Below are 13,000 nucleotides of genomic sequence, written 5' to 3' on the forward strand. Positions count from 1 at the left end.
GGGGTGCGTACGAGTTTGACGGCCTCCTGTGCAGCGTCCTTGTTGCAGAAGGTGATGAAGGCGTAGCCGCGGTTCTGACCCGACAGCGGGTCCATCATCAGCCGCAGGTCCCAGACGGGCCCCGCCTTCTCGAACAGCGGCACCAGCTCGTCCTCATACAGGTCCCGTGGGATCTTCCCCACAAACACCTGCAGCGTGACGCAGGGAGAGGGAGAGAGGGGGAAAAGAGGATAAAAATGCACACACAAATACACACAAATGTACAGAAATAACCAACTGCAGATGTATAATCAACCCCCCACACACACAGGAAGAACAAACCGCTGCCTGACTGGAGAGCTGGAAGTATGGCAAGCGCATTAGGACAAAAAAACCCCCCAAAAAAACACAAGATGGAGACAGCTCCACACCTGTGCTGGAAGGTACACGTACATCAGTAAAGCTCACTGTCACTTGTCTTTGCGAATTCAAAATTAACCACCTGAAGCATGGGTACTTCGGTCATTTGAAGTGTGAAATATAACGTGCTCAACTTCCATCTTTCCCCGCAACCTCCCATTGGTTTTTACAAACAAATAACACCGGAGATGCTGCCGCAGTGCATGCTGGGAATGCTAGGATCAGAAGACCGGCGTGCGGTTCGGTCCGGCGGAGAATCGGATCGTCTCGGCTGTGCCTCCTGCTGGAGAGGGTCACACACACACACCTGGGTTCTGTTACCCGACCCCGCCCAGGTGCTGAAAGTGTGCTCCTCCCCACAGTACAGGCCGAGACCAGGGGCACACGCTGAGAGAGACTCAGCTCTGTTCGTGGAGCACACAAAAAACAGACGCGGAAAAGCACAGGAGCTGGCCGGTTGAAAAGCTCGGTTTTGCTTTCCTTCGTCTTTGTAGTTTGTGGTCGTAGTAGTTTGCCGTTGTAGTAGTTTGGCATCATTTTAGTTTGGTGTTGGATTTAGTTTGGTGACCCTACACCCCTGCCAGACCTCTTCGTTCAGCTTCCACAGGCCGCTTTGCACCTCCCTCTCTCCGAACCTCCACCTCACGCTCACGACTACTGTCTGTTCTGGCTCCACGGTGGTGGAACTCCCCGTTGAGGTCAGAACTGTAGAACCTCTCCCCACCTTCAAGCGCAAACTGAAGACGCACCTCTTCAAGCAGCACCTCTCCCCATCCCTCCCTACCTCCCTGTGAACCTTAATTGTTGTCTTTGTGATTTACGTTGTGTTTCTGTATTTTTTTAGTTGGCTAGGTAAGCAGTATTTGGATAGTTAAGTTTGTTCACTTTTGCTTTGTTTATTTTTTGGTCACTTTTTTTTTTAGTTTATAAAAATAAAAAATAAAAATATAGGCCCTGGTCCTTATCTTTGTTGTACGGGTAGCAATTGAAATTGTACTTCCCTCTAGGGTCTTTCAGCACACTTATCCCTGGTTATGGGTATGCGCTTTGTTGTACGTCGCTCTGGATAAGAGCATCTGCCAAAAGCCAATAATGTAATGTGTTGTTGTTTTTGGCTGTTGTCGTTTAGTTTGGTGTTGATTTAGTTTGGTGTCGTATTGTCGTGTAGTTTGTTGTTTTAGAACCCATGCAGGGGAAGGGTGAAGACGTATTCTGAGTTTTGTGCCGGTGTAGGTGAGCTCCCCCTCCCCCTCCCCCTCCCTCTCCCTCTCTCCCTCTCTCCCTCTCTCCCTCTCTCCCTCTCCCTCCCTCCCGGTGGCACACGGTGGCTCAATCCCCCAAACTGCCACATATGCCTCCCAGGGGTGTCACAGCGTGTGACAACTGGCCTTACCAAGAACGGCAGAATGTGCAATCTGACCTATGAAAACAAATCAAAGTGTACGTGCGAGTGTGTGTGCATGTTTGAGTGTGTGAGTGCGAGTGCGCCAGAGAGAGAGAGAGAGAGAGAGAGAGAGAGAGAGAGAGAGAGAGAGAGAGAGAGAGAGAGTGAGTGAGTGTGAGTGTGAGTGAGTGTGAGTGAGTGAGAGTGAGTGTGAGTGAGTGTGAGTGAGTGTGAGTGAGTGAGTGAGAGTGAGTGAGAGAGTGTGTGTGTGTGAGTGACGTGAGTGAGTGTGAGTGAGTGAGTGAGTGGAGAGTGTGTATGTGTGAGTGAGTGAGGTGATGAGGTGATGTGAGTGAGTGACGTGAGTGAGTGAGTGAGTGAGTGAGTGAGAGTGAGAGTGAGTGAGAGTGAGTGTGAGTGGTGAGAGTGAGTGAGTGAGAGTGAGTGAGTGTGAGTGAGTGTGAGTGAGTGTGAGTGAGTGAGTGTGAGTGAGTGAGTGAGTGTGAGTGAGTGAGTGTGAGTGAGTGAGTGAGTGTGAGTGAGTGTGAGTGAGTGTGAGTGAGTGTGAGTGAGTGAGTGAGTGAGTGAGAGTGTGTGTGTGAGTGAGTGAGTGAGTGAGTGAGAGTGTGTGTGTGAGTGAGTGAGTGAGTGAGTGAGTGAGTGAGTGAGTGAGAGTGAGTGAGTGAGTGTGAGTGAGTGAGTGAGTGAGTGAGTGAGTGAGTGAGTGAGTGAGAGTGAGTGAGTGTGTGAGTGTGTGAGTGTGTGAGTGAGTGAGTGTGTAGGAGGGGTCCTCACCTCTGTGCCCACTCCAGGCTGCAGGCCTGAGTACACCTCCTCCGGTGGGGGTCCCCCGTACTTCCTCTGCCCCGTCGTCACGTCTAGAGTGTACCCCGTCCTCTCCAGGAGCGCCTGAGTGATATCACAGCATCTTCATCATCATCATCATCATCATCATCATCATCATCACCATCATCACCATCACCATCACCCATCACCACACTGCATGACAATTCCACAAACACTGAATCCCAAAAGAGCATCAAAACCGCCTCCGTTTCCGGGGGGGGGGGGGGGGGGGGGTTGTTCCAGGCATCGCTGCTTGCGGCTCGCAGAAAACAGCCAGCCACTGACGTCTGAGGCAAGGTCTGACTAACGCCGCGCCTCGCATAACAAACGCTCCTCGGCCAGACGCTGTGGCTGCGCGCAGCAGGTCGACCGGACCGCCGAGGGCATCAAGCCGAGGAGGAGCCGACGCGCCTCCTGCTTTTCACACACCCGACGCCTCCAACGGGGCCAGTCATCTCAGAGCAACATTACACGCCATGTCATTTGGCTGACGCTTTTTATCCAAAGCGACTTGCGGTGGATTAGACTAAGCAGGAGACAATCCTCCCCCCCGGAGCGATGCAGGGTTAAGGGCCTCGCTCAAGGGCCCCAACGGCTGTGCGGATCTTATTGCGGCTGCACCGGGGATCGATCCCAGTCACGCACCTTAACCGCTACGCTACAGGCCGCCACACAAGATAGTCGGAAATGAAAAGTCTTGCCTTGTATTCTTTACTCAAGACGCACTTAGTTCTACCTCCTGGCTATAGAATTGTGCCAATTAGCAAATCCATGCGACTGAGGACTTTTACTTTCTGAACCTGGATCTTCCTCCTCCGATTCATTCACACGCTCTGAAAATGGAGCTACACTTCTTAATGAAATTGTAAATGACATCTTGTCAATTGTGATATTCTTGTCACCCTATGCAAAAAACGTTTTTTACTGTGGCTTAACCTCGGAGTGAATACCGGTGGTCAAACACCACGAGTCAATTTTAGCGTACAGAGTAGTTTCATCCACAGGAACCGCTAAAAATAAAAGCCTGTATAAACACCAGCTCTCCAGGAATATGGATTCTCATCCCAGCTCTAAAAGCAGCTGGGGAAAACGTTTTCTAACCCTCGGAATAGGACTGTCGGATTGTTTCCTCCAACATTCCAAGCCAGCGCTCTGGAACTCTGGAGTGGGCTGTTCCATCAGCGCTGGAATGCTCAGTTGAGAACATTCTGATGGCCTTAAGTAATCCCAGTGGGACCGGTCTGCCTCCCCGCGGCGCGTTTTTCAGGTCGTGCGAGTACGATAACCGGCTCCCAGCCTCCCAAAGTGGCGGGATCAGGGCGCCACAGCTCCCGCGCACACCTACCTTTATCTTGGACTCGTCAGGACCCTTCGTGGACTCCTGCACTTTGCTGCCCTGCTTCTCCCTCTGCCTGTACGTCTTCATGACGCCGCAGAGAAACGCGCTTTTATTCTGAAAAGAGAAGCATTGGTTGGGCGAGACAGTTCCGCTTTTATTCTGAAATCAGCATCACGGAGAGAGTCAGAGACCCGCTCTTATTCTGAAAGAAGAGAACCAGCATCGCTTTCATCCTGAGACAAGCCGCAACAAAGTTTTTTACTCTGAAACTAGGGACACCCAAATGTCAAACGAGGCATAAAACCCCATGATTTAGGACAGAGACCTCAAATTCCAGCTTCAGCACTTAGGTTATTAATTTAGCCGTCTGCCTGCCTTTTTGGAAACACACTCCGTTTCCAAAACTTAAAACTGTGTGTCGACAACCAGCGGAGACCGGAGTGAAAAGCTAAAGCGTTACGTTACGGCGACAACATCATAATCACTTCGCTGTTAGCGAAGTTACCGGGGGAAGTGTGTCTGCGAGAGGTTGCAGGTTCACGTCCGGGCGATGGGGGCCATGCCTCACCTGCACATGGGAAAGGTCGCTCTCCTTGAACTGCTGTAGCACGGACAGGGCGCCCTCCTCGTTAAACTCCCGCAGGGCGTCGATGGCCCGCTCGTCCAGGTCTGCGTACGCCACCAACCCTGGGGGGGGGGGCCGCGGACACACCAGGCACATTTACACACCCTGCCCCACCTCCTCCGTTTACACACATTCACTGCGGAAGCCATGGCCATTCAAAGCCTGTGGACTGACCAGTTGCGCAATAAACACTGTAGACACTGTTCAACAAGAGGCGACTGAGCCATTTAGATTATCGGTGCGCGTGTGGTTGAGTGCTTGGTACTGGTCCTGGAGAGCAGTAGGGTCTGTTGCCAATTTTTGTGTGCACCTTTAATCCCACAATTTGTTTGAAGCAAAGAAATCGAGCGAGGGGTTGAGTGAGTCAACTGCTTCATCTGATCATTACTTTTAGCACTGAGTGACACAGAAGACATGCAGACCCTGTGACCCTAAATGACCAGGGATGAGGGCCACTGTTGTAAACATCACATCACATGGTTTCCATAGTGAACGCTGTTGCTATGGGTTTTCCAAACATGCTATCCCATACCAATGACCAGATTCTAGTTGAAATGACCACCAAAACGCATCACCACAGACATGCAAGTTGGATATTTCTTCCAAACTTGTCAGCGATTTCATTACTAATACACCCCAGGGTCCTTCCTCAACGTAGCAATAACGAAACGCTCTCCAGATTATTCTAACGACACTTTTCATTCCTTAATTGAAACCGACAAATGACGCCAATGTAAGCTTGATTAGCCTAGCGCGCTGAACAAGACTCACCCGTCTGGAAGATGTTGTCCAAGCTCTCGGCGACTTTCAGCGGAAGGCCGGCGTCTATAAGGGTCTGGTAATTCTCTGTGTGGGTCGAGCTTATGTCCATCGGCTCCTCATCCTCCTTCGCCGGCGCTGAGTTGCCATTTACTTCGGCCGCCATGCTCCCGCTACGACCCCCACACCAAGAAACCAAAAGTCACTAAACTGTGGAAGCAACAACTAATCAAGGGATTTGCGAAGGTAAACTAGCTTACACAAAAGCACGCCAAATATTTTGACCAGAGAAACAGCTTGAATAACGTAGGTAAGTTAGGCAAAGCCTTTTGTGTTCGCGGGATGCAACCCACCTGTTAAATATCGCACATAAAGAATGCTAACTTACCTATACAAAACCACAAGGAAATTATTCAAAGTCAAGACCTACAACTTATTCATATTCATGAAGTGTACAAAACTTAGTTTAAAAAAAAAAACAAAAAAAACAAGTGCAACTTAACTGGGTTGATCGTAAGATACTTGTGATAGCCTAAGTACATTAAAGCTACTAAAAAAGTTAAAAAAAAATAATTAAAAAAATGCACTGATGTCTCACAGCGTCCCCATCCCTATATTAATAATCTAGGTATCCAGCATTATAGTTTCGCTGGCTAACATTAGCCTGTCATTATCATGCCTGCCCTCACCTGGTGCCAGCCAATATAGGCAGATTACATCCGACATAGCAGAGACGGAGCATAGCAAGTCATCAAATAAGCTAAATGGAGCATCGCGATCAATACGCCGTGGATAAGGTTACCTAGCTAACCATCCGCTGCCGTTAGCCACCTCGCTAGCCAACACCACACAACCCATGCCGCCTGCAAGTAGCAGATAGCGCAGCGAAGTTATCCACCAAACACAATTTGACCAAAACGAGATGCAGCTAGCGAACGTAAAAGTTGAGAATGGATGCAAAACAGGGCTTGGGAGACAAAGGCTGGCTAGCAATCCGGCTAATACAGACAGTAGTCGTCTCACACTGTAACGGTACCATACGCCGTTCCGCCCCCCTCACGATGTGCCTTCTTGGCCAAATTTGTAATACAGGCCTTGAAAATGTACAAACCAAAAAGCGCAAAAATTCACAATTTCCTGACACGCAGCAGCACGAGGAGAATACTTTGTGCAACTCCGGCTGCGTTTCCAGTCACCCATAAACGCAGATCACACGTGCGATAAATCAGCTGGGAATATAGGCACCCCAAAAAATAATCAACCGTTGAGCCCCCCAAACAAACCATCCCTCAACCATGAGGGGGAGAAAAACAAACCAACCACCCGGCGAATTCTTACCGCTCCGTAACAGCAAAGAAATCTCCCGTCGCAGCCTGCTGCAGCGTGTTTCAGGGGGTTGAATGTAGAAAAACGCCGTTTTTAATCAGATCTCGGGGTTTCGGGAGCGATTATTTGGATGCGCCCAGGGGAGATCAGGGAGAACCAAGAACAGCTCCGGCGCTCGTCCACGGCACTTCCTCGCGGTCAACCCGACCCTGTCTGGATGGTGCGCGCACGTAACGCCGGAACGGGGTCTCCCAAAGCATTTCGCAGGGTTAATGGCGTAAGAAAATTAAGGCCCAATGGGTGCGGGGGGATCTCCGAGAGCGACGGGCTGATGAGCCAATGAGGGTGCGCACTCAAGTGACGACGAGGCAGACGTCGCATTCTACATTAATGAATTATGACAGGGTAGAATCCAAATACTGTCCCGCCTAATGACAATAAAAAAAAAAAAAACCCAAGTAAATTCCGATTGGGAGTTTCTTTGATTAGCCAAACGCACTTCCATTCACTGAAGCAGCTAGTTCACACTCATGCATTTATAAAATGTAATTGTTAAACCGAGTCAACAAAAGCATTCTTCCAAGACCGGAACCGTAGCAAATAAATACAATTAAAGGAGACGGGTCACACAAGCACAAGGATTCACAGGCCACACACGGTCAGAAAGAAAAATAAGCCACAGAACGTTTACATTTCTATAAACATTTATTTTGTCCGCCCCCTTCCCCTACAGCACTCCTCAAAGCCCAGGCTCATACAAGGACTCCGTATTGTTTGAGAACGTCGGTGTATTTGGCGATCTTGCTCGCCACGTTCTTCTCGGCCACCTTCTTCAGCTTGAGCTCGGTCTTCTTCTTGCCGTAGCGCAGTTTTGCCTTCTCTTTCCTCTTCTCCTCCAGCGTGGCTGTAATGGCCTGGTACTTCCAGCCGACCTCGTGGGCGAGGCGACCGAGCAGGGCGAACTGGTCCGGACGGAGGGGAGGAGGAGAGGAATTGAACAAAGGATTAGAGACAAACACCAGAACAGCCATCATCAGGGTCTGGACCTCGAATTCAAACCTAGCCCTCGTTTCCCCCATTCTCCCTGGTAATCAGCGCTACTGCGTATTTTACTAGTTATGGATTTGACGCTTTTTAACCTGTGGCAGAACCTACGCACTTGTAAATCGCTTTGGATTAAAAGTCTGCCAAATTACTAAAAGGTAAACTACCGATTGGGCAGACTTCACACCTGACTGAGGGGAAAAGGGGGGGGGTGGAAAACCAGCAGGGCCATGATTTGGAAGCAAGCCATTTTGGATCGAAGTGCTGACGTTCTCAGATGGTAGTGCATGTCAAGTATTCTCATGGTCGTTAAACTCGAATACTGAACTGTGGGAAATCATCACTGACGCTTAGCACTAGTAGAGGTGGAATGGGTGAGTCTGGGCGGTAAACAGACGACGGGCAAGGGATGCGTTCGGTTTACACTCTGGGCGACTGGACTGCATTTATTTTCTTGCTAAGGGCAACGACCGCAGTCCGCCACACAATCGGGTGACAGTTAAAACATGCACAAACGTGCTGCTATTCCAGTCGAGCGACACTCCGACTAAACTGGCATTTTAGGGTCCGCAGCATGTGGAGGGGAAATGGCGCTCGGACAAAAAAAAAAAAAAAAAAAAAAAAAGAGCTTACCTTGCGGGTGGGCTTCAGGCGTACGATCTTCAGGGCCGCCGGCACCACCATGCGCTTCCTCTGCACAGGGGGAACGGACAGAACAGCGTCAGCCACGCATTCAAGATGGCCGCCGCCGCCGCGCACAGAAAGCCACGGCGTTGCCTCAGATTTTATGAGATTTTCTCATGTTTGATATTCGAACAAGGTAGGTAAGGTAATGTTGGCATCATCGACAACAGCCAAGCTCAAAGGAGCGGGGGGGGGGGGGGGGTTAGACGGGACTTTGGTTACTCGGGAAGGGGGACGGGACTCACTTTGTCATAAGGGGGGGGGATCCCATCGAACACCTTCAGCCTCTCCAGAGCAGCCTGGCCTCTCTTGGTCTTATGGGGGAGCATACCTGTTGGGTTTGAGGGAAAGGAATCCAGCGTTTAGGGCCAATTCTAAACGACACCTCGAAAGACATTTTAGCCTTCGCCTCCATATCAGCCCTTTTCTGCACTGCATGTATTCAGCTTTACCGGTTACTTTTAACCATCTATGCTACACCTCAGCCCCGTTCAGAAAGCAGGTTAAAAGCACTGCAAATAAACAGATTGCTTCAGGGCGCAATGAATGAAACTAGACGGTAATTGAAATGCATAGGAGAAACTTGCAGCATGCAATTCATACACAATAGCAGTCGGTTACGATCAGTATTTTGGTTTAGTACACTAATGCTACAAGGCTGTTATTTTGATTGTAGTTTATAGATCCATTCGGGGGGGGGGGGGGGGGAGGTTTTGTAACCCTTTCCCCCACACCACTGTCTTGTACCTACGCATGTGTATTCCTGCCCATCGGTTATTGTGGCAAACAATGTGGCCCCTCTCCCCAAACTCAGCAGTCAGATCCATAGTTTGGCTCATCAATAAAGGATCAGATTCGGGATAAATGGACTCATCACGGTTCAGGAAGGGAGCCACCGCCACGGAGAACTCAAAACCGAAACGGCTCAGCCAAATCAAAGCCACCGCAGCCCCCGTGACCTTACCTCTGACCGTCCTCCAGAAGATCCGGCTCGGGGCTCTGAAGTGGTACGGCCCGCGGGAGGGGTTGGTGTTCATCCTCTTGCGAAGGAAAGCCAAGTATTTCACTGTCGGAAAAAGGACGGACCTCAATTATACATCAGCTGAAGTCAAAGGCTGTCAGGCCCTGTTACCGAGGCCAGCATCACCCAGGATTTAAGAAAATAAATAAATAAAATAGCATTGCATTGCGCACGAAACAAAGAAGCCTGGTACCCTGCAATCTGTCGTAGCTGTACGGATTGCCTTCTACACAACCCAACAGAGTTCTCACTTCAACTGAGCTAATCCATGTCTTAAGTCTACCTGAGCACAAACCCAGGACCTAGTTTGCCAACACCTGCAGCAACCCATGTAAATGGTAAAATGGCTGGCATTTAGAGCACCTTTATCCAAAGCGCTGTACAATTGACGCTTCTCATTCACACACACGCACCAATGGCGATGGGTTGCCATGCAAGGCACCAACCAGCTCGTCAGGAGCATTTAGGCGTTAGGCGTCTTGCTCAGGGACACCGACACACCCAGGGCAACCCTCCGATTTGCTAATGACTTCATTAACGCATCCAGTCAGAAAACCTCTGCATTTATTCAAGAACTTCTAAGGCAGAAACCCATATGCTCTGCAGTTCAGAGTGATAACACTTGGAAGGGTTTTGGAAGCAAGCCATTTTGGATCAAAGTGCTGACGGTCTCAGATGGTAGTGCATGTCAAGTATTCTCATGGTCGTTAAACTCGAATACTGAACTGTGGGAAATCATCACCGACACTCAGCAAGAGGCGATCACAGACCCAACAACCTCACTGTGACAAAGAGATGCTCCAAGTCGCACATTAAAAATAGAGTCCTGCGAAACAAACAGGGAGCCTTGCTCGCTCAAGGCTAATGCCAGCCAAAATAAATGAAACATACAACCAATTTTCAGGGTTTCAACGGTTGTGTTGCGGCAGAAAACCCAGAAGGCACAGCTCATACGATTCTGCAGCTGGCCGGCATGCGAGAGCATGCTGGGTCAGCAGACGCACACCTGCAACATGACCATTTGGGGGGAGGGGGGAGGGGTGTAATACTCACGTTTGTTGCGATAGAAGTTTCCGGAGATGTTGATCCCCTCACATCTTACCACCACAACTTTGTGGCCTGTTTAAAAATAAATAAATAAAAAAGAAATATCGCATCATTAGACTGGGGGAAGAGTAGCAATCACCGATAACACATTTCGTATTTTGCAACGATGCGTTGCAAAAAATATATATACATTCCTGTTGTCGTGGCAAACAATGTGGCCCTTCTTCCGAACTCAGCAGTCAGATCCATAGTTTGGTTCATCAATAAAGGATCAGATTCGGGATAAATGGACTCATCACAGTTCAGGAAGAGAGCCACCGCCACTCAATATAAAAAGGCCCATGACCTCACACTTAAATGTTGGTTATATCTTAAAGGCAGAAGGTTTTGTAGAAGTATAACCATTTGTTGTCTAAAAGCATAGCCTTATGGAGTTCCACTTTAGTGTCGGACAATCGACCCGGCACTGGGGACTAAAACACCACAGCATCAACCATACGGACATCCACACCCTTAGATTCTAATTTAATCTCTGCAATCGCCTGCCAGTTAACGTTTATCAGCAATACTGCGGGCAAGGCAAACTACCCAACTCAACCGTTAAGTATCACCTTTTCCAAGTTGGGAAATCGGCCCACGTGTTAAGCCAGTGAAAGGCGAGTGTTTGGTGTGGCCGGCAATATTCCATTGTTCAACTTGCCTCGACAATAATAATTCGTTAAAACCAGTAGTCTTACCGAGCAGAACCTGCTTCGCCACAATGGCAGCGAGGCGACCAAGGAGATGGCCCCTGCCGTCGAGCAGCAGAACCTTGGGAGAGACCAAAGACGACGTCGGTTAGTAAGACGGATTCACCTGCGGGGCCGCACTTTAGCTAACGCTACACAGCGAGCTATCCGGAGATCCCTCAGCGCTGATTCATTGTCTCAGATGGTAGTGCATGTGAAGTATTCTCATGGTCGTTAAACTCGAATACCAATTTGTGGAAAAACATCACCGACAATCAGCACTGAAAACGTTACTAACGATATTAAGCATTAGCGGAATATAAGCACTGCTACCAAACCAATGGTGCATGGCATCTCGGCGTGTTGCCCTTTTCAGTATAATTTTGTTGGAGATTGCCATTTTTTTCACAAGGTTACATAACAGAAAACTTGAACTATCTTGGTTGGTCAGTCATTGATGTTTCGCGTCTGGAATCAACAGGACACCAACACCTAACGTTAGCCAATGCTCAGGCCTAAATTCGCAGAATTTAATCGCAACATTTAGCCGACAAGAAATCGTACAGAACAAATAGCTCGCTGTAATCAATAATTTAAAAACAAAGCGCACTATATTAAGAGTCTATGTTTAAGTAGTAGTCAATGTACAAGTACCCGGGTAAACGCATGGGGCCTTGCGTCGTGTTACGATCACACTGACCGTGGAAATCCATGGACGTCAATGTGATTCAAGTGGCAAGACAAAATAGCCTCAAATTCTCATCATACAGCCAAAAAATTCCACGGGATTTCGCCAAGTATGAAATAACACACGTACAAATGTACAGGCAGTATAAAAGCTCGCCAATCGTCAAGTTTTGTTCCATTTTCCAGCGCGTTTTAGTGTAGCACCATCCCGTACCTTATTGAATCGGTCCGCCATGATGTCGGAAAAGAAAGACCGACGGGGCTGCTCGCTGTAGAAATCAGGGGCAAGGGCGGAGCCTGCGCGATGAGGTGACGCCAATGGACATGCGCAGTACCGCCCATAATTGCTCCATTTTTACTACAAGTGAAGACGGAAATGACTAGCTATTCGAAGACCTCGTGGCGCAACGGTAGCGCGTCTGACTCCAGATCAGAAGGCTGCGTGTTCAAATCACGTCGGGGTCAAATTTATGGTTTTCATTGTTTGTATTTTATGGCGTTCCTGTTCGGCATTTACACAATTATCTCCGGTGATATGTTTAGAGTTGCTCGACTGGCCCGATTGCCTTCCCGGATAAGTGCGCAGAGTCGCCCGTGGGTGGGTGGGTAGCTCGCGCTCTGCTGTCGAACAAGCTCAAGTTCAAATTGACAATAACGCTACGTATTAGTAACCAAAACGCGTTCTCATGCCAATTGCAAACTGTTGTGATATGCGCCAAGTTATTAACCATTACAAAGCCAGATCTAATGTGTCATTTAGGGGATAAGTTACCGGTGACGCCTTAAATTCCATAGCTAGCTACATATACTGAACTATGCATGTGCTAAGAGTTGAGATTTGGCAAGAATAGAAAGTTATAGAGTTTTCATATTCGAAATTAAAGTACATTTCAAGCCCTTTTACTTTTTTATGGATTGAATTCCGCCCAAGTATGTCCAATTAAAGTTTTATTTGGAGAACAGAAAAAGTGGGCATTCCTACACGCACACACACACACACACACACTCATGAAAGGAAACTGTCAACTCACTGAAGAGCTCCAGGGAGTTTTTACCTTTTTAAAGGTGTGCGAATCACACAAGAATCATTATTCATGCTTAAAATTCCCCA

General features: G+C 48.7%; 2 protein-coding genes and 7 non-coding genes across 10 annotated transcripts in view; 1 reads left to right on the plus strand and 8 right to left on the minus strand.

Annotated features, from left to right (window-relative positions):
* LOC133130255 (heterogeneous nuclear ribonucleoprotein R) overlaps window positions 1–6,916 on the minus strand; it is a 19,766-nt gene extending 12,850 nt beyond the window's left edge. For both annotated transcript variants that reach the window (XM_061244696.1, XM_061244686.1), the window contains exons 1-6: window positions 6,691–6,916; window positions 5,365–5,525; window positions 4,537–4,655; window positions 3,975–4,082; window positions 2,579–2,692; window positions 12–188 (exon numbers count right to left, since the gene is read on the minus strand). In XM_061244696.1, the coding sequence (XP_061100680.1) occupies window positions 12–188; window positions 2,579–2,692; window positions 3,975–4,082; window positions 4,537–4,655; window positions 5,365–5,518 (672 nt within the window). In that variant the 5' untranslated portion in view covers window positions 5,519–5,525; window positions 6,691–6,916. The remainder of the gene's footprint in view (window positions 1–11; window positions 189–2,578; window positions 2,693–3,974; window positions 4,083–4,536; window positions 4,656–5,364; window positions 5,526–6,690) is intronic.
* Window positions 6,917–7,364: 448 nt separating this feature from the next.
* On the minus strand, window positions 7,365–12,985 carry rpl13a (ribosomal protein L13a). The gene is made up of 8 exons (XM_061262880.1): window positions 12,945–12,985; window positions 12,104–12,236; window positions 11,212–11,284; window positions 10,481–10,546; window positions 9,371–9,472; window positions 8,652–8,737; window positions 8,356–8,415; window positions 7,365–7,640 (listed from the first exon to the last, which is right to left on the minus strand). The coding sequence occupies exons 1-8, from the start codon at window positions 12,983–12,985 to the stop codon at window positions 7,431–7,433; spliced, it is 771 nt and encodes a 256-aa protein (XP_061118864.1). The 3' UTR covers window positions 7,365–7,430.
* Window positions 7,990–8,072, minus strand: LOC133110620 (small nucleolar RNA Z195/SNORD33/SNORD32 family). Its single transcript, XR_009704877.1, has one exon. It is a non-coding gene; the product is annotated as a small nucleolar RNA Z195/SNORD33/SNORD32 family (small nucleolar RNA).
* On the minus strand, window positions 8,494–8,575 carry LOC133110633 (small nucleolar RNA SNORD34). The gene has a single exon (XR_009704879.1). It is a non-coding gene; the product is annotated as a small nucleolar RNA SNORD34 (small nucleolar RNA).
* On the minus strand, window positions 9,214–9,288 carry LOC133110665 (small nucleolar RNA SNORD50). Its single transcript, XR_009704886.1, has one exon. It is a non-coding gene; the product is annotated as a small nucleolar RNA SNORD50 (small nucleolar RNA).
* LOC133110626 (small nucleolar RNA Z195/SNORD33/SNORD32 family) lies at window positions 10,093–10,176 on the minus strand. Its single transcript, XR_009704878.1, has one exon. It is a non-coding gene; the product is annotated as a small nucleolar RNA Z195/SNORD33/SNORD32 family (small nucleolar RNA).
* LOC133110658 (small nucleolar RNA SNORD50) lies at window positions 10,704–10,778 on the minus strand. The gene has a single exon (XR_009704885.1). It is a non-coding gene; the product is annotated as a small nucleolar RNA SNORD50 (small nucleolar RNA).
* On the minus strand, window positions 11,395–11,478 carry LOC133110615 (small nucleolar RNA Z195/SNORD33/SNORD32 family). Its single transcript, XR_009704876.1, has one exon. It is a non-coding gene; the product is annotated as a small nucleolar RNA Z195/SNORD33/SNORD32 family (small nucleolar RNA).
* On the plus strand, window positions 12,283–12,354 carry trnaw-cca (transfer RNA tryptophan (anticodon CCA)). The gene has a single exon. It is a non-coding gene; the product is annotated as a tRNA-Trp (tRNA).
* Window positions 12,986–13,000: the final 15 nt, after the last annotated feature.

The sequence above is a fragment of the Conger conger genome, chromosome 1, assembly GCF_963514075.1.
Source record: "Conger conger chromosome 1, fConCon1.1, whole genome shotgun sequence".
NCBI classification, from domain to species: domain Eukaryota; kingdom Metazoa; phylum Chordata; class Actinopteri; order Anguilliformes; family Congridae; genus Conger; species Conger conger.